Raw genomic sequence first — 20787 nt, forward strand, 5'->3', positions numbered from 1 at the left:
TCTCTCGTGCCTCTTTAATTCCCTTTACACCGCTGTAATAATGATACATCTGACTTTAGCATCTCAAATTTTAGGGTGAATTCAATCATATTATGATCACTTGCCCCAAGGGTTCTGTTACCTTAAAGTCTTTAATTAATCTGGCTCATTGCACAACGCCTCATCATCACACAGCTGATCTTCTAGTGGGCTCAACTACGAGCTGCTCTAAAATGCCATCTCATAGGCATTCTAGAAATTCCCCTCCTGGAATCCAGCACTAAATCGATTTTCCCCAATCTATCTGCATATTAAAAACCCCAATGACCTTTGTAACATTATACTTTTGACATGCATACACTATTCCTTGTTGTAATTTGTAGACCACATCCTTACTACTGTATGGGGGGGGGGGGGGGGAAGTAGGGGTCTGTATACAACTCCCACCAGGATCTTTTTACCCTTGCAGTTCCTTAGCTCTATTCACAATGATTCAACATCTGCCGACCCTATGTCACCTCTTTCTAAACAATTGATTTTTTTTTTACTGACATGGCATGCCGCTCCCTCTGCCTTCCTGCATGTTCTTTCAATACAATGTATAATCTTTGGGCATTACGCTCCCATCAAAAATATTCTTTCAGCCATGATTCAGCTTTGCCTACAACATCATACCTACCAATATGCAACTGCACTGCAAGTTCATCTACCTTATTCTGTATACTGTATGCATTCAAACATAACACCTTCAGTTCTGCATTCACCCTTTTCAACTTTGCCCTTTACACATTGCAACTCCTCATCCTGTTAAGTACAATTTTGCACTATCAACAGCCTCTCTTCAGCCATGATGAAATGGCGGAGCAAACTCAATGGGCTGAATGGCCTAATTCTGCTCCTATGTCTTCTGGTCTTCACTACACGTTGCCTCTCTTTGTAAACCAGCTACCTCATCTTTAGCACTATTAACTGCCCTTCCTATTTACACAGCTCAACACTCTACTCACATCGCGCTCAACCTTTCGATTCCTAATTTGTCTGAGGTTTTACCAATAACTGCCTCCATAACATCTGCACTAACTTTTCTGGCATTCTGGTTCCCATCCCCCTGCTACTCTAGTTTAAACCCCACAATACAGGATTCACAAGTCTTCCTGTTATTTTATAGTCACCCTGAAGTTCAGGTGCAAACCATTCCTTTTTTACAGGTCCCACCTTCTCTGGAAGAGAGCCCATTGATCCAAAAATCTTATGCACTCTTTCCTACACCAATTCCTTAGCCATGTACTAAACTGTATAATCTTCCTAGTTCTGGCCTTACTAGCCTGTGGCACAGGTGGTAGGCCTGAGATCACAACCCTGAAATCCTGCTCTTTAAGTTAGGACGTAACCCCCTGAACGCCTTATGCAGAATCTAGTCACTCGTCCTGCCCATGTCATTGGTATCTACACAGACCATGAATTCCAACTGTTCATCCTCCAATTTAAGAATGCTGAGATCCCAATCCAAGATATCCCAGACCCTGGCACCCAGGAGGCAACATTCCATCTGGCAATCTCGTTTCTGCCCACTCCCCTAACCAACGAATCCCCGATCACCACAGCGTGCCTCTTCTCCCTTTCTCTTCTAAGTCACAGATGCAGATTCAGTGCCATAGACCTGACCACTGTGACTTTCCTCTGATAGGTCAACCTCTCCCCAACAGTATCCAAGGTGATATCCCTGTTGTTGAGGGGGATGACCATAGGGGTACAATAGTTCCTTAATCCCTTTCCCCTTCCCTGACTGTTACCGAGTTTCCTGTGTCCTGCACCTTGGATGTAACTACCTCTCTATATGTCCTATCTATTACCCACCCAGCTTCCTGAATGACCCGGAGTTCATCCAGTTCCAAACTCCAACTTCTTAACACTAGTTATTAGAGGCTGCAGCTGGATGCACTTCTTGCAGTTGCAGTAGTCCGGAATAATGGGAGGATTCCCTGCCTTCCCACATCCTGCAAGAAGAGCATTCAACTATCCTGCCTGGTATCTCTACTGTCCTAGCAGAGCACATATAAAGGGAAAGAAAAAAAATTAACCTAAACCTTTTCTTTTACTTTCTCTGACTGAAGCTTCAAAGAGCTAAGATCTCAAGATGACCACTCTGACTCTGTCCGCTCTGACAACGGTCGCTGAGCTTGCCCTTGCCTTCCTTAAATTTGCTCTTGCTAATCAATCTCAAATTCCACTTGATTACTGGTCAGTTCTTTTTTGTAAATTGCCACAAAACTCTGCCTTTAAAATCTCAATCGCTGTCCTGATTAAAAGGTAGCTCTCTCACATATTCCCTGCTGTGGATTGTGCAACTAAGCATGTGTGAGGCTCTGCAAAGTGAAACAAATTTGAAGAGGGGTAAGAAGTAGGAAGCCCTTCTTTCACTTCACAACTGAGGTTGTCATTTTGATCTCAGTAACCCCCATGGCAAGACCATAAGACAAAGGAGCAGAAATCGGCCATTTGGCCCATCAAGTCTGCTCCGCCATTTCATCATGAGCTGATCCAATCTCCCCTTTAGTCCCACTCCCCCACCTTCTCACCATAACCTTTGATGCCCTGACCACTCACATACATATCAATCTCTGCCTCAAATACACCCAATGACTTGCCCTCCACTGCTGCCCGTGGCAACAAATTCCATAGATTCACCACCCTCTGGCTAAAATTTTTTTTTCGCATCTCTGTTCTGAATGGGCGCCCTGCAACCCTCAAGTCATGTCCTCTCATACTAGACTCCCCCACCATGGGTAACAACTTTGCCACATCCACTCTGTCCATGTCTTTCAAAATTCGAAATGTTTCTTTGAGGTCCCCCCTCATTCTTCTAAACTCCAAGGAGTACAGTCCAAGAGCAGTCAAACGTTCTTCATATGTTAACCCTCTCATTCCTGGAATCATTCTAGTGAATCTTCTCTGAACCCTCTCCAATGTCAGCACATCCTTTCTTAAGTAAGGAGCCCAAAACTGCACACAGTATTCCAACTGAGGTCTTACCAGTGCCTTATAGAGCCTCAACATCACATCCCTGCTCCTATACTCTATTCCTCTAGAAATGAATGCCAACATTGCATTCGCCTTCTTCACCACCGACTCACCCGGAGGTTAACCATAAGGGTATCCTGCACAAGGACTCCCAAGTCCCGTTGCATCTCAGAACTTTGAATTCTCTCTCCATTTAAATAATAGTCTGCCCGTTTACTTCTTCCAGCAAAGTGCATGACCATATACTTTCCAACATTGTAATTCATTTGCCACTTCTTTGCCCATCCCCCCAATCTATCCAAGTCTCTCTGCAGACTCTGTTTCCTCAGCACTACCTGCCCCTCCACCTATCTTTGTATCATCAGCAAACTTAGCCACAAAGCCATCTATTCCATAATCCAAATCGTTGATATACAACGTAAAAAGAAGCAGCCCCAACACGGACCCCTGTGGAACACCACTGGTAACCGGCAGCCAACCAGAATGGGATCCTTTTATTCCCACCCTCCGTTTCCTGCCAATCAGCCAATTATATATATATATATCCATGTACATAACTTTCCCGTAATTCCATGGGCTCTTATCTTGTTTAGCAGCCTCGTGTGCGGCACCTTGTCAAAGGCCTTCTGAAAATCCAAGCACACAACATCCACTTGTAATTTCCTCAAAAAATTGCACTAGGTTTGTCAGGCAGGATTTTCCTTTAAGGAAACCATGCTGAGATCTGCCTATCTTGTCATATGCCTCCAGGTACTCTGTAACATCAGGCATATGACAAGATAGGCAGAACTCAGCATGGTTTCCTTAAAGGAAAATCCTGCCTCATCCTTGACAATCGACTCCAGCAACTTCCCAACCACCGATGTCAAGCTAACATGTCTATAATTTCCTTTTTGCTTCCTTGCCCCCTTCTTAAATAGCAGAGTGACATTTGCAATCTTCCAGTCCTCCGGAACCAGGCTAGAATCTATCGACTTTTGAAAGATCATTGTTAATGCCTCTGCAATCTCCACTGCTACTTCCTTCAGAACACGAGGGTGTATTCCATCTGGTCCAGGAGATTTATCTACCCTTAGACTATTCAGCTTCCTTTCTCTGTTGTAATTGTGACTGCGCATATTTCTGTTCCCTGACACCCTTGAATGATTATATATGTTACACACACACACACACACACACACACACACATATATAAATTATATGTGATTATATATTATTATATATTAAGGATGTCTTCCTTAATGAAGACTGATGCAAAATACTTGTTCAGTTCCTCCGCCATCTCCTTATCTCCCTATCTCCCATTACAATTTCTCCAGCATCATTTTCTATCGGTCCTATATCTACTCTCACCTGTCTTTTACTCTTTATATACTTGAAAAAGCTTTATATAACTACATTACTCTGTTGTCAGGATAACTGTAGCTCTAAACTTTTGGCCACCTGTATCCTTCTGGGAAGATACAAGTAACATTTCATTTTCTGAAAACTTTTTTGTATAAGGCACCTATGCTCTTTAAAATAAAACAGAAACCACTTTTAAGTAGATCCTTTTATCACAGATAACAGACAAACTAGAACAAGATTTGCAGATAGCAGACTGGACCCCATATAAGGACATTTCTGTATAAATGCACAATGACACACAGTACATACTGTATATTTTATGTAAACAACCATTTTTATGAAGCAAAATTTCATGCTCTCAACGCACAGGTACAGGCAACACACCATAGGGGTAAATCCAAATTATTCTGTTAATTTGTGGTAGTCTTCTGTTATCAGCTGAACTTTGCTGAAGTGTGGAAGATGGCGGCGCGCATGGACGCAGCAACCCCCTGGGGAGCGGTAAGTGTATCTAGTGTTTGTTCTGTTTGTCCTAGACGCATAACATACAGTCGGAATATGCTCGTTAACATCAGGGCAAACTACATCTGAAAAACTGATGAGCTCTGGTGTGACATGGACAGTTTACGCCGCGACGGACCACTATCTGCTACCAAGCCAGTTGCTTCCCGAGGGAGGAGGAAGCGAAAGCGCTGTGAGGGAAGACAGAGGAGGGGTAAGAGGGCCAACATCCATGCTAGGCTAAAAGCTAACCCCACCAGGCCAGCGGTACTGTCCCTCCTACTCTCAAATGTCCGCTCCATCAACAACAAGCTGGATGAGCTGCATCTGCTGAGAGAAACACGCAAGGAGTTTAAAGACTGCTGTGTGTATGTTTTCATGGAATCCTGGCTCCACGACAACATACCGGACGCGGCGATACAGCAAGAGGGAATGACGTTGTTTCATCTGGTAACAGCCGGGGAGGGGATCTGTGTATCTACATCAACAAAGACTGTTGATGTACATGTGAATGCTACAGTAGCTGCTAAACACTGCTCACCTCTGGCTGAATTTCTGATTGTGAAATGCCGGCCATTCTATCTGCTGAGGGAATTCACCATCATGCTTGTAGCAACTGTTTCCGTAGCTCCCAGTGCCAATGCTGAGGCTAATGCTAACGAAGCACTGGGAGGCCTACATGAAGCCATCGGTGAGCTACTGACTACACATCCTGACAGCTCTGTGGTGATTGCTGGGGACTTTAACCACACCAACTTAAAGACCGTGTTCCCCAAATTCCTGCAATATGTGGATTTCAAAACCAGGGGAGACAACACACTGGACTTGGTTTATACCAACACCCCACAGGCATACAAAGCAGTCCCCCGCCCCCATCTTGGCCACTCTGACCACATATCTGTCATGTTAACCACTGCTTAAACGTGTGAGAGCAGAGAAAAGTCAGATAAGGGTCTGGCCAAAAGGAGCAGCCTCAGCACTACAAGACTGTTTTTTGCACACAGACTGGGACATATTCAAGACAGCAGCCTCCTGTGATGACCATATAGACATTCAGGAGTATGCCGAGGCAGTAATCAGCTACATAGCCAAATGCACGGAGGATGTCACTGTGATGAAAACCTTCACCGCACGTGGTTATAAAAAGCCATGGATGACAACAGAGGTGCGTTCACTACTGAAGGCCCGTAACACAGCCTACAGATCGGGGGACGGGAGTGAGCTTCGCTCAGCCAGGGATCAGGAAAGCAAAAAGGGCCTACTCGGGCAAAATACATGGACACTTCTGTGATACAGGTGACACCAGATGGACGTGGCAGGGAATTCAAGCTCTGACAGACTACAAGATCAGGCAGAAAACTGATGACAGCGATGCCTCTCTTCCAGACAGGTTAAACAATTTCTTTGCACGCTTCGAAGCATCAAACACTACAGCAAGGGGGAGAGCCAGTCCCTTCTTACCATCTGACCAAAAACGGAGGACCCTCGCCAGGGTTAACCCAGGAAAAGCGGGAGGTCCCGACAACATCCCTGGGCGTGTGCTCAAGGAATGTGCTGATGTATTAGCAGATGTCCTGACAGACATTTTCAACATCTCCCTTAGTCAAGCCATTGTCCCCAGATGCTTCAAAACCTCCACAATCATCCCTGTAGCAAAGAAATCAGTTGTAGCCTGTCTGAATGAAATCAGTTGTAGCCTGACTGAATGATTACCGTCCCATCGCCCTGACCCCCATAGTGATGAAATGTTTTGAACGGCTTGTCAAGCCTCATATCACAGCCAGCCTCCCCTCATCGCTGGATCCCCTGCAGTCTGCTTATTGTCCCAACCGCTCTACGGAGGACGCAATATCCACCACACTGCACACAGTTCTCTCTCACTTGGACAACAAAGACACTTACGCCAGAATTCTGTACATTGTTTTCAGTTCAGCGTTCAATACCATCATCCCGCAGAGACTAGTGGAGAAACTGTCGCTGCTTGGCCTTAACACTGCCATGTGTCGCTGGATTCTGGATTTCTTGACAAAGAGACCACAGTCAGTCCGTGTTGGCAGGAACATCTCTGACTCCATCGCACTGAGCACTGAATCCCCACAAGGCTGTGTGCTTAGCCCACTGCTGTTTACGCTGCTAACACATGGCTGTGCAGCCAGATTCAAGGGGAACCTGATCATTAAATTTGCTGATGATACCACAGTGGTGGGGCTCATCAGCAAAAATGATGAAACAATGTACAGGGAGGAGGTCAAACACCTAGAGAGCTGGTGCAGTGGCAACAATTTGATGTTTAATGTCACCAAAACCAAGGAGATGATCGTTGATTTCAGACGGTCTCAGCCTGAGCACACACCCCTCAGCATCAGCGGCTCTACAGTGTAGAGAGTGGAAAACAGCAAGTTCCTTGGGGTACAGATCTCGGACAATCTCACCTGATCCAGGAACACCACTGGGATTGTGAAACAGGCCCAGCAGAGATGGCACTTTCTGAGGAAACTTAAACAAGCATCACTCCCCACTAACATCTTAACTACATTCTAGAGGCGTGGTTGAGAGTGTGCTGACTTTTTGCATCACAACCTGGTACTCCAGCTGCAGTGCTGCCGACAAAAAAGCCTTGTGGTTAGGGGGGCAGAGAAGGTTATTGGGGTCTCCCTACCTTCTGTCTAAAACCTGTTTCAGAGTCGATGCCTCCAGAAGACACGGTACATCATTAAAGACCCCTCACACCCTCTCCATAAACTGTTGGTTGTTCTGCCATCAGGCAAACATTACAGGAGCATCAAAACAAAAACCACAAGGCAACTAAACAGCTTCCTCCCACAGGCAGTCAGACTGCTAAACAACTGCTCTACCTGACTCTGCTTTTTACACTTTTAGCTTGTACTGGACACTCATAACTTGATTTTAACTGACATGTGGCTGTTGTGTTTTACTATATATTGTTGTGTTTACTAATTACTGTTGCGTTTGTTATGTTATGCACTTGCCCCTGGGAAACGCTGTCTCATGATGTATGATTGGAATGACAAAAAAGTTTTTGAATCTTGAACCTTGAAGTCAAAGCCTGGTTACAGCTTAAACATGGTCTATAACTTGACTCTAGAATCCATGTATGCTTGCACAGCAAGTTTACAAGAGGCCAAACTGCCACAAGGAATACAATGGACCACACTGACAGCATCCTTAAGCAATATTTTTGCAATTTAAAGCTGGTGCAAACACTGCAACAGCAAATGGATGAATGGAGAGATAAGCAAAGTTTGTCATGTCGTTACTCCCTTTCCTCTAACACCATAAACATGTCTTCCGATAGACATGAAATCCATAGAATTGAAATCAATTTTGAGTTCAATAAAATACATAATTGATACAAAACACATTAATGTGTCTTCGGTGTGCCTCTACATTTCATAAAGTGCCTTGCCAGTGACTGCAACATGGCTGATGGCTTTCTGTGGAGACGAAGATGGATGTACCAAGTAAACATAGAAAATAGGTGCAGGAATAGGCCATTTGGCCCTTCGAGCCTGCACCGCCATTCAGTATGATCATGGCTGATCATCCAACTCAGAACCCTGTACCTGCTTTCTCTCCATACACCCCGATCCCTTTAGCCACAAGGGCCATATCTAACTCCCTCTTAAATATAGCCAATGAACCGGCCTCAACCGTTTCCTGTGGCAGAGAATTCCACAGATTCACCACTCTGTGTGAAGAAGTTTCTCATCTCCCCTTTATCCTTAAACTGTGACCCCTCGTTCTGGACTTCCCCAACATCGGGAACAATCTTCCTGTATCTAGCCTGTCCAATCCCTTTAGAATTTTATACATTTCAATAAGATCCCCCCTCAATCTTCTAAATTCCAGCGAGTATAAGCCCAGTCGATCCAGTCTTCCTTCATATGAAAGTCCTGCCATCCCAGGAATCAATCTGGTGAACGTTCTTTGTACTCCCCCTATGGCAAGATTGTCTTTCCGCAGATTAGGGAACCAAAACTGCACACAATACTCCAGGTGTGGTCTCACCAAGCCCTTGTACAACTGCAGCAGAACCTCCCTGCTCCTGTACTCAAATCCTCTTGCTATGAATGCCAACATACCATTCGCTTTTTTCACCGCCTGCTGTACCTGCGTGCCCACCTTCAATGACCGGTGTACAATGACACCCAGGTCTCGTTGCACCTCCCCTTTTCCTAATCGGCCACCATTCAGATAATAATCTGTTTTCCTGTTCTTGCCACCGAAGTGGATTACCTCACATTTATTCACATTAAGTTGCATCTGCCATGAATTTGCCCACTCACCTAACCTATCCAAGTCACCCTGCATCCTCTTAGCATCCTCCTCACAGCTAACACTGCCACCCAGCTTCGTGTCATCTGCAAACTTGGAGATGCTGCATTTAATTCCCTCGTCTAAATCATTAATATATATTGTAAACAACTGGGGTCCCAGCACTGAGCCTTGCTGTACCCCACTAGTTACTGCCTGCCTTTCTGAAAAGGTCCCGTTTATTCCCACTCTTTGCTTCCTGTCTGCCAACCAATTCTCTATCCACATCAATACCATACCCCCAATACCATGTGCTTTAAGTTTGCACACTAATCTCCTGTGTGGGACCTTGTCAAAAGCCTTTTGAAAATCCAAATATACCACAATCACTAGTTCTCCCCTATCCACTCTACTAGTTACATCCTCAAAAAAATTCTATAAGATTCATCAGACATGATTTTCCTTTCACAAATCCAGATTTGTAGTAGTAGCTCCAGATTGGGATCCAAACAGCTTGGCCTGGGCTGCAGCAGGCTACAACAATGACAATGATAGCATGGATCATGGTGCAATGCCCCGACACATCAGTCACCAATCCATGATTTCAACTGAAAATTGTTTATTGCGCAGGCAAAACTTGGATGGAAATTGATCATGCAATTAAAGCTGAGACATTAGCCAGACACATCATGGTGATTTCCACAGATGATGGAGACAATCATTTTTTACATGCTAGAAAAGATGAATTCCTAGTCCTGTGGCACTGGATGCAGCACCTCAAATGTTCTCCAACAGATTTTTATCACTTCCAGTATAATATTTTTACATATTCTCTTGAGCTTCCCTTGTTACAGGCTACAATGTCCTCAGGGAAAGCGAGAAAATGGACAACCATTCTATTGATCCTGACTTTTGTATATTTGCCACAGTACCTTCCTCTGTCCTAAACTTGGATTGATGCACTGTCAGTCTCGAGGTTGGTGGCACTGAATGTCAAATAAGGAAATGATGCCTCTTCATTTGCATCGTCATACTCATACAACATGGAAAGAAAATCTTCAGCCCATAATGTTCACAGAGACCAATAAGCATACCCAGTTACTTTAATCTGTATTGATCTCATTGTATTTTCTCCATATTACAATCAGAGGCCAACTACACTCTAGAGGCAATCTAGAGTGGAAATTAACCCAACAAGCTGGATATTTATGGCATGGGGGAAGAACCTGGAGCACCTAGAGAACATCAGTCACAAAGAGAAACGTTCTAACACCACCCGAGTTTAGGATTGAATCTGGAACGCTAGTGCTGTGAGGCAGCTGTTCTCCTAGCTACACTATTTTCTCCTTGTCTTTCTCTGGGTAGGTTTCAGTTCTGTCTATTTGAAATGAAAATGGGTGGGACTGGTAAAGGTGAGGGAGAAATCAAGATTGGAAGTCTGCATTTATCTGTTGTTTGTGAGAAGTGACTCAGGGAGGCAGTAAGAAAAATAGATACGCATATGACCTCATTACTGATCTCATACAGTGCTCTATGGCACTGGCATCAGATACCAGGTCTCCCTTAAGACAGAGGGAAATGCGTGGCAGTCTTTGAATGTGAGGCGGTTACTTATGATTGAATTTTATTTTAGTTTATTTAGAGATACAGCACAGAACAGGCCTTTCCAGTCCTTCGTGCCCCCTCACCCAGCAATCCCTGATTTAATCCTAATCATGGGACAAGCTACAATGACCAATTAACCTTCTAACTGGTACAGCCTTGGACTGTGGGAGGAAACCGGAGCACCTGGAGAAAACCCACACATCCCAAGGGGAAGATGTAAAAACTCCTTACAGAGGACACTGGAATGCCTCGTGCTGTAATAGCGATGCGCAAACAACTACGCTACCGTAGATCCCCCTCATGTTTCCCTTAAATATTTCAGCAGAGAAACACGACTGCTAATGCAACTCATCTTGATCTTCACTTCTAACCTCTTGCAACTGTACAAAATATTGGCTAGATCGCATACTTACAGTTTAGGTTGCTACACTAACCCTAACACTGCCACTTTACAGCAAGGATATGGTAGCATTAGAAAGAGTGAAAAAGGAACTCACCAGGGTAATACCTGAAATGGAGGGCTGTAGTTATAGATTGCATAGACATTCTCACCAGAATATAGGAGGCTGACAGATAATCTTGTAAATGCTTATTAAATTATGAAGAACAATGAAAGCCAGTCCTTTTCCCAGGACAAGGAACTTCAGAATTAGAGTGCACAAACTTAATGTTAGAAAGGAACAGCTTGAAGGAGATCTGAGGGGCATGATTTTCAGCACTAAGGATGGAACAAGGTGCCAGAGGGGCCAAGTACTGGCTAGGAAAGGCACACAGCAATATGGCTCTAATGCAGGCAAATGGGATTGCTGTAGACATGCATCACAGTCAGCATTAATGAAGTGAACTGAAAGGGCGCATTTCTCTGCTGTACAATTCTGACTATCACTTTCAAGAGAACCATTTCTCTTGCATACCAAACCAGTGCCCCCACGAGCACAAATGACCTTGACACAAATGAACCACTACTCATATTGCCTATAAAGATCTGCAACGACTTGAATTTTTTTAAAAAAATTATTTTACCATACCTGTCGCCCATCAAGTTCAATTTGGAAGTTTTTAGCTGATTCTTGAGTCACTCTTCCACCAAAGTCCAACTGGTAGACTTGCGTTGCCTCATTCCACAGTGGCTGTTTGTTAGCCATCACATACACAAACCCTTGATTGCCCAATTTCCCGTCCTCTTTATCATTTGCTCTTCGACATTTCAGCTCATCCGTTTCATTTGCAGTCCTTAGATTTCTCTTAGTTTTCCAGACTTTCTTCGTGCTCTGGCTCTGATTCATTAGCTCATCCCCACTAATGAATAACTCTGGCTCACTCTCTGAACTGTCTTGAAACTCACTCATTTTGTTTAGTTTCTTGGATTTTAGTTGATCCTTCTGGCTTTTGATCTTTTTCTTTTCTCTTCCTAATCTTGGGCTAGAAATAAGGGAGTTGAAGTCTGTGAGTGCCTTTGCCTCTTTTTTCATCTTCCCCTCAGTTACGGCTTGCATGTTTGTTTCCTCTGGCCGACTGTCTAACCGTTTACGACTTTTCTTGTTGCATTTATCAGTTCTTTGGGGTACAGGAGACTCTGTCAGAGAGAGAACCTCTTGAAAATTGTCTGCTGTTTCCACAATCACTTCAGTTCCCGTATGATCTTGAAGCTCTGTTGAAAATGGAGGCATTCCAGATTTTTCAACAAGCAAGTGCGGCTTTGAGCTTAAAGTCCCTTGTGCACTATGCATTGGAGAACAAGCACTGTAGGCATTCCACTGGTGCAAAGCAATGTGGGGGAGTTGTAAACTAGAAAATGTGTTACTGGTTGGGTACATTGGTGGCAATGGACAACAGGTAAGGTTTGGTGGATAACCAGATTGGACAACTACTGAAGGGTCTTGTTGTGGATATGGTGGTGGACCTATAGCTTCTGGGGGAGGAAATGATGCCTGGAAGGCTGCAATAGGAGACGCTGTGTAACTTATAGGATATGGTAAAGTCAGCCCATAATTTGATTGGAAAGTGACTGTTGGACTGGTAGGAGATTTAATAGGAACGAATGACACATGTGACATTTCCATATGTGATTGGTCCAGCATGAGGGGTGGAGGTTTATGATTCACTGTTGATGAAATTGCAGTTGGTCTATCCTGTGGGATCCAAATCTCCTCACCCCCTGCTGGATCCCATTGATATGGAGGTGGCCGCTTCATGCTCATTGTCATATCATTATTTAATGAAATATGCCGAATGGATTTCTCAATCTGGCAGGGCTGTAAAATGGACTCATCCTCAGTGAAAGCGTTATTAATGTATTCAGTTCTATCATGACAGCTGTCTGGAGGGCTCAGCAGATTATAAGATGACTGGGAGGAGAGTGGTGATGTGCTAGATGAGTGCACAATTACAGTGTTGTGCTGAGAGCCACTTCCAGTAGGTAGTTCCTGTCTACCAATGTTACTGGTGTTACTTCCATTGCTGATACATTGACTGCAGGTGTACAGAGCCGGGGGAGATCGCAGTGTGTTTTGTTGGTACTGTGCAGTCACAGAGTTGCTTTTTGGTTTATGACCGTGTTGAACAACTCGTTGGGATTCTAGAAGCTGAGACACCTTTACTGTGGCATCTTTGCTGTTTCTTCGCAATGGCATCTGTAGTGTATTACTGTCAATACGGTGCCTCCTAATAGTTGCATCAGGATAAGGTGGTGGATCTCCAGTGGGAATAACACAGTGAGACACATTCAGCCTATTGAGTGTCCCATATACCTGTTGTACTTTCCTTGCATCTGCTGAAGGCAGGCGTAGCGATGACTGCCCTGGGCCTGGGAGGGTGTACATGTTTTGGTTGCTCATTATTCTCACACGAGGCCTGCACACTTCCTCTACATTCCCACTGCTATCAAATGTTGTGATTCTTTCATAACCTAGTGGGGTTTGCAGGTGCCCCGTAGGGAAGAGGGAAAAATCTGCTTTTTTCAGACAGATATCAACTGATGGAGCAGTGACAGGAATGGCTGCAGAAGCCGTGGTAGTTCCTGGATATGGAGGAGGTGGATGTGCATTTAGTTTAGCTAACTGAACATCGGGAGTTGTACAGAAGACCACTGCATCGCTTTCAACCAACTGTGGCACTGTTCGCAAGGGTTTGATTTTTTGAGTGTGTTCAGGCTCCCTTTCAACATGCTCCAGAGAAGGAATCTGCACCATCCCTGAGATCTGTTGCGATGGCTGCTGTGATCCACTTGTCATACGGCTTGCTTCCAAACTTCCAAAGATAGCCTGCCCTGGGTTAGAATACCTATTGGGAATTGCATACTGGCTAGAGCTGTCCAAAGTCTGTTCCACGGCTCCTGCAACAGCAGTTTGATTGGTTAAAATATCCAGCTGCACATTCTGATTGGCTAGTAATGATTGGACAAGACCAATACTCTGAGTAGGAGACATTGCTTGTGCAGAACTATGGATGGGTGCAATGGGAATATTAACAGTGCAAGGAGGATTGTTTTCAGGAGCTCCAGATGTTCCATTCACTGTAGGAGTAAAGAAAAATAGTAGTTAAAAACAAAACAAGTACTTGCCATACCCTAAAATAAAGATGACCCCCTACTTTTGCAATGACTTTGAATTGTCATGTTTCAGCTGCTCTGTATAGTTTACAATTTTAAGAAATGTTTCTGTAGGTTAAACATGAACCTAAAAATTACCCTGGCAGGAAAAAAAATAATGTCCATCTTCCTTCACCAAAAAAATAACTAGCCTGTATATTGCTGCAGGACTCATTGTAAACATTTAATCCACACACCCATTGCAAATATTACTCAATCTACCAGAGGGTAGCTGTAAACAAACATGCTGCAAATAACTGAAAATTAAAGTTAAAACCTTTGTGGTTTCAAAAGCTTACAGTAAATCCACGTAAAACACAAAAAATTAATTTATCACAATCTTACAAAATTCAAATTATCTGATTACAAGTACAATTGTAATTGAAAAATGTAAATAAGTCAAAAACTTTAACGGGGTTTTATCATACAGATTCACAATTCAAATAGGAATAAAAACCATATTCATGTGAAAGAATTAAAATATCCTTTCACTTGAATACCAGATAGGAAATGTTTGTTTACATATATAGTTGAAATCAGAAGTTTACATACACCTTAGCCAAATACATTTAAACTCAGTTTTTCACAATTCCTGACTTTTAAACCTAGAAAATATTCCCTGTCTTCCGTCAGTTAGGATCATTACTTATTTTAAGAAAGTGAAATGTCAGAATAATGATTTATTTCAGCTTTTATTTCTTTCATCACTTTCCCATTGGGTCAGAAGTTTGCATACACTTTGCTAGTATTTGGTAGCATTGCCTTTAAATTGTAATTGTTAAACAAGCTTCTCAAAGTAAGTTGCTGGAATTTTGTTGCATTCCTCCAGACAGAACTGGTGTAACTGAGTCAGGTTTGTAAGCCTCCTTGCTCGCACAAGCTTTTTCAGTTCTGCCTACAAATTTTCTAACTGATTGAGGTCGAAAATGATGTCAAGTCTGGTTCATCCTTGGGAGCAATTTCCAAATGCCTGAAGGTACCACGTTCATCTGTACTAACAATAGTACACAAGTATAAACACCATGGGACCATGCAGCCGTCGTACCGCTCAGGAAGGAGACGCATTCTGTCTCCTAGAGATGAATGTACTTTGGCACGAAAAGTGCAAATCAATCCCAGAACAACAGCAAAGGACCTTGTGAAGATGCTGGAGGGTACAGGTAGACAAATATCTATATCCACAGTAAAACAAGTCTAATATTGACCTAACCTGAAAGGCTGCTCAGCCACTGCTCCAAAACCACCATAAAAAAGCCAGACTGCAGTTTGCACATTGGGTCAAAGATCTTACTTTTTGGAGAATGTCCTCTGATCTGATGAAACAAAAATTGAACTGTTTGGCCATAATGACCATCGTTATGTTTGGAGGAAAAAGGGTGAAGCTTGCAAGCTGAAGAACACCATGCCAACCGTGAAGCATGGGGGTGTCAGCATCATGTTGTAGGGGTGCTTTGTTGCAGGAGGGACTGGTGCACTTCACAAAATAGATGGCATCACGAGGAAGGAAATTATGTGGATATATTGAAGCAACATCTCAAGACATCAGGAAGGAAGTTAAAGCTCGGTCGCAAATGGTTCTTCCAAATGGACAATGACCGCAAGCGTATCTTCAAAGTTGTGGCAAAATTGCTTAAGGACAACAAAGTCAAGGTTTGGAGTGGCCATCACAAAGCCCTGACCTCAATCTGAAAAAAAATTAGTGGGCAGAACTGAAAAAGTGTGTGTGAGCAAGGAGGCCTACAAACCAGACTCAGTTACACCAGTTCTGTCTGGAGGAATGGAACAAAATTCCAGCAGCTTATTGTGAGAAGCTTGTGGAAGGCTACCCAAAATGTTTGACCCAAGTTAAACAATTTAAAGGCAATGCTACCAAATACTAATAAAGTGTATGTAAACTTCTGACCCAATGGGAAAGTGATGAAAGGAATAAAAGCTAAAATAAATAATTTTCTCTACTATTATTTTGACATTTCACATTCTTAAAATAAAGTAGTGATTCTAACTGACCTAAGACAGGGTATGTTTTCTGGGATTAAAAGTCAGGAATTGTGAAAAACTGAGTCTAAATGTATTTGGCTAAGGTGTATGTAAAATCCTGACTTCGTAACTGTAACTGGAATAGTTAAACATTTACAATTTACTAGTTTGGTCCTCAGCATTCTTCCCAGAATTCTCAGCAGGAAACAGTGAAGACCCAGAAGATACTAAGGTGACCAAATTCATGTCAAAAGCATAAAACAGATCTCATCAGGCCACTTGGAAACTTCTTCAAATTTCTTCATATCAGCACTATTTTTCAACCGATTGACCTATGGTAGCTCACATGCTGAAAATCATTCGCTTGATAAAAATGTACAGATTTGGGGGTGGGGGTAGGGGAGAGAAGGAATAACTCCATCCACCATAAGAGGCCAGATTCCCCAGTGGTCACCCATTTTAATTCTATTTCACATTCCCATTCTGACATGTCGGTGCATGGCTTCCAAAGTCACAATGGGGCCACTTAGATTGGAAGAGTAACACCTCATTCATCTGGGTAGCCTCTAGCCCAAATGTATGAACATCAATTTCTCTAACTTCTGGTAATTTCTGCCCCTACCCCCTCTTTCCATTTCCCATTTTCCCCCATTACCACTTTCTTCTCCCCACCTGCCCATCACGTTCCTCTGTTGCCCCTCCTTTCCTTTCTCCCATGATCCACTATCCTCTCCTAGCAGATTCCTTCTTCAGCCCTTCACCTTTCTAACTATCACCTCACAGCTTGTCACTTCATCACCCCTCGCCCCACCCAACCACCTTCTCCCTCATCTGGCTTCATCTATTACCTGCTAGTTGGCACTCCTTCCCCTCTCCCACCTAATTCTGGCTTCTGTCCCCTTCCACTCCAATCCTGATGAAAGGCAAATCGTGTTTAGAAGTACAGGGAAAAATGATAATACATCTTTGCATCTGTGTTTAATAAGGATGAAAATGGTGATAAAACATTGATTTAAGTGGAGAGGACAGGGGTCTCAGATAGGCTGAAAACTGTACAGGCTGGAAGTACTGGAAAGGTTGGCTTTTTAAGTTTCACCTTGTGTACCAGAGTGGATAATTTGCCAGGGCTGAGTGACTTGAATCCCAAGCGACTCAGGGAAATGGCATTGGGAATAGCAGAAGGGCTGGGCACCTCATAAAAGTCATAAAAGCTAGCTACTTAGAAAAGCTGAATGCAATCAAACCTAGTCAACATGACTTTATGAAGGGAAAATCATGTTTGACATAATTGCTGGATGTTTGAGTATTTTTCAATAGTCAATAGAAGGGTCCCTGTAAATGTGTATTTGAATTTCCAGAAGACTTTCAATAAGATTACACATAAAAGTATAAGTTAATTGCTCATGGTATTGGGGGAAATGCATAGGCATGGATTGAAGACTGATTGTTTTTATTACTACACATACTGAGGTACAGTGAAAACCACTGTTTTGCATGCCATCCATACAGATTACTTCATTACATCAGTACATTGAAGTGGTAGAAGAGAAAACAAATAGAATACAGAATAAAGTATAGTTACGGAGAAACAGCTGTGCAGATAGAAGACAGAAAATTGGGACGGAAAACATTCTAAAGGCAAAGATTTGACTTAGCAACTTGCATTTAAAAGTTTTTTTGAAAGTAAAGTTTACATAATAAACCAGTTAAGTGTAATGTCTTCCTTACTTTTTGAAAAGAAATATAAAATACATACACATCTTTTGCCTGTAACTTGAAAAAAATAGGGCACTAACAATTGAAATTCTATCATTAAAAAATGTCCTTCAAATCTTCATGCAAATTTCAGTTATGATAAGTACCTGGATATCTGAAAAAATCTTGGCTGAAATCTAGTTTGAATATCTTTGTGAAAATGTTGATTACCAAATCTTGTCCATTACAAAATTTAACAAAGCTGAACTGCCAGCGAAACATAAGAAATAGGATCAGGAGTTGGCCATCTGGCCCGTTGAGCCTGCTCTGTCATTCAATAAGATCAAGGCCGATCTGGCCATGGACTCACCTTCACCTACCTGCCTTTTCCAACATAATTCCCCATCTATGCAACAATCTATCCAACCTTGTCTTAAATGTATTTACTGCTTCATTGGGTAGATAATTCCACAGATTCAACACTCGCTGGGAAAAGCAGTTCCTCCTCATTTCTGCTCTAAATCTACTCCCCTGAATCTTGAGGCTATGCCTCCTAGTTCTAGTCTCACCTACTAGTGGAAACAACTTTCCTGCCTCTATCTTATTTATCCCTTTCATAATTTTATATGTTTCTATAAGATCTCCTATCATTCTTCTGAATTCCTGCGAGTACGGTCCCAGGGTACTCAACCTCTCCTCATAGACTAACCCCTTCATCTCAGGAATCAACCTTGTGAACCTCCTCTGTACTGACTCCAAAGCCAGTATATCCTTCAAGTAAGGAGACCAGAAGTACACGCAGTACTCCAGCTGTGGCCTCACCAGTACCCTGTACAGCTGCAGCATAACCTCCCTGCTCTTAAATACAATCCTTCCAGCAATCAAGGCTAACATTCCATTTGGCTTCTTGATAGCCTGCTGCACCGGCAAACCAACCTTTTGTGATTCATCCACAAGCACTCCCAAGTCCCTCTGCACAGCAGCATGCTGCATTTTTTAACCATTAAAATAATAATCTGCTCCTTCACTTTTCCTTCCACAGCAGATGAGCTTCTATTTACCACCACTGTACTCCATCTGCCAGGTCCTTACCTACTCACTTAACCTATCTATCTCTCTCTGCAGATTCTCTGTATCTTCTGCACAATTTGCTTTTCTACTCAATTTAATATCATCAGCAAACTTAAGTACACTACACTCGGCCCCCTTTTCCAGATCGTTAATGCATATTGTGAACAGTTGCCTTTGCTGAATCCATGCTGCATCTACCTGATGAATCCATTTCCTTCCAGATGCTTCACTATTTCTTCTTTAATGATAGCTTCAAGCATTTTCCCAACTACAGATATTAAATTAACTGGCTTATAGTTACCTGTCTTTTGCAACTGGACAGAATGAGCAGCACCCAATCTCACTTATAATCATCAAGGTTCACAAAATTTTCATCAAAATATTTAAGGCATAAAATAAGTTTTAACACATCTTGTGTGAATGCAGGAAGAGACTCACCTGCAAGATCATCCTCATCTTCACTGAAAACACTGGGATTGAACATAGACATGTTGATCAAATCCACTGATAACTTGCGCACTTCTGGTAGGTAGATGGTCATCTGTCTGGGCTGAAGATGGAGCAGGCTGGTCTTATAGATGACTAAGAACAACAGGATATATATTAATGTTAAATCATGTGTACCACATTCTTATAACCACATCAGCAAAAGGCATAAATTGTACTGAAGCTAAATTTAATTAACTTGACAGCTACATAGAAACTGGGAAAAAAAAGCTAAATGAAAGTAGAAAGTGAGAGCGAAAAGGAAGATAATTATGTAAGATGACTACTTTTCATATCAGAAACTTATATTCATACATGATGAACAAACTCCCTCAAAGAAACTGTATCTTATGCCACCATTTCATCCCTTCAGAATATCCTAAATGTTATGCTGTGCTGTTGTCTACATTTGCATTTGCCAATACATGAAGTGGGGTCAATATTTCTTCAGTTCCTTAAAGCCAAAGATGATTCAATTTATTCACCAACTTAGTGCTCTTCGCATTAAAAACACCTACATTCCTTTTGCCCTTTTACACACATTTCTTCCTTTTGTGGAAAATCTGCGTTGTGCAGTTTAATCTGCTTTCCATTTTAAAAGAAATTAATTGATTTCAATGTTGATTATTTTAACAATTCAGAATTTGTAACATTAAAAGATCTGTATTAAACATGAATATGTATTAGAATATTTTAGTACCAAGTGAAAATTGCCAGGTATGATGTTGCGGCCATCACTGAATCTTGGCTGAAGGATGGTTATAGTTGGGAGCTGAGTGTCGGTTACACGTTGTATTGGAGGGATAGAAAAGTAGGCAGAGAGGGTGGTGTGGCTCTACCGGTAAAAAATAGCATCAAACCAGTAGAAAGATGTGACATAGGATCAGAATATGTTGAATTCTTGTGGGTTGAGTTAAGAAACTGCAAGGGTAAAAGGACCCTGATGGCAGTTAAATACAGACCTCCCAACAGTGGCTGGGAGGCAGACTACAGATTAAAATAGTAAATAGAAAAGGCATGTCAAAAGGGCAATATTATGATAGTCATGGACGATTCTAACATGCAGGTTGAGTGAGAAAATGAGGCTGGCAATGGATTACAAGAGAATGAGTTTGTTGAATGCCTAAGAGATGGCTTCTTAGAGCAGTTTGTCGTTGACCCTACTAGGGGATCAGCTATACTGGATCAGGTGTTATGTAATGAACCGGAGACCATTAGTGAGCTTGTAAAAGAACCCTTAA

The 20787-nt window shown here is 42.5% G+C and overlaps 1 protein-coding gene across 2 annotated transcripts in view; it reads right to left on the bottom strand.

The window, feature by feature from the left end:
* The window catches only part of tulp4a (TUB like protein 4a), a 187155-nt gene that overhangs the window by 17883 nt on the left and 148485 nt on the right, over nucleotides 1-20787 (bottom strand). For both annotated transcript variants that reach the window (XR_009515206.1, XM_059986566.1), the window contains exons 12-13: nucleotides 19499-19642; nucleotides 11757-14242 (exon numbers count right to left, since the gene is read on the bottom strand). Coding sequence is in view for 1 of the 2 variants with exons in the window: in XM_059986566.1 (XP_059842549.1) it covers nucleotides 11757-14242; nucleotides 19499-19642 (2630 nt within the window). In the remaining variant the exon portion in view is untranslated. The remainder of the gene's footprint in view (nucleotides 1-11756; nucleotides 14243-19498; nucleotides 19643-20787) is intronic.

This window comes from Hypanus sabinus, chromosome 12 (assembly GCF_030144855.1).
Source record: "Hypanus sabinus isolate sHypSab1 chromosome 12, sHypSab1.hap1, whole genome shotgun sequence".
Taxonomy (NCBI): Eukaryota; Metazoa; Chordata; class Chondrichthyes; order Myliobatiformes; family Dasyatidae; genus Hypanus; species Hypanus sabinus.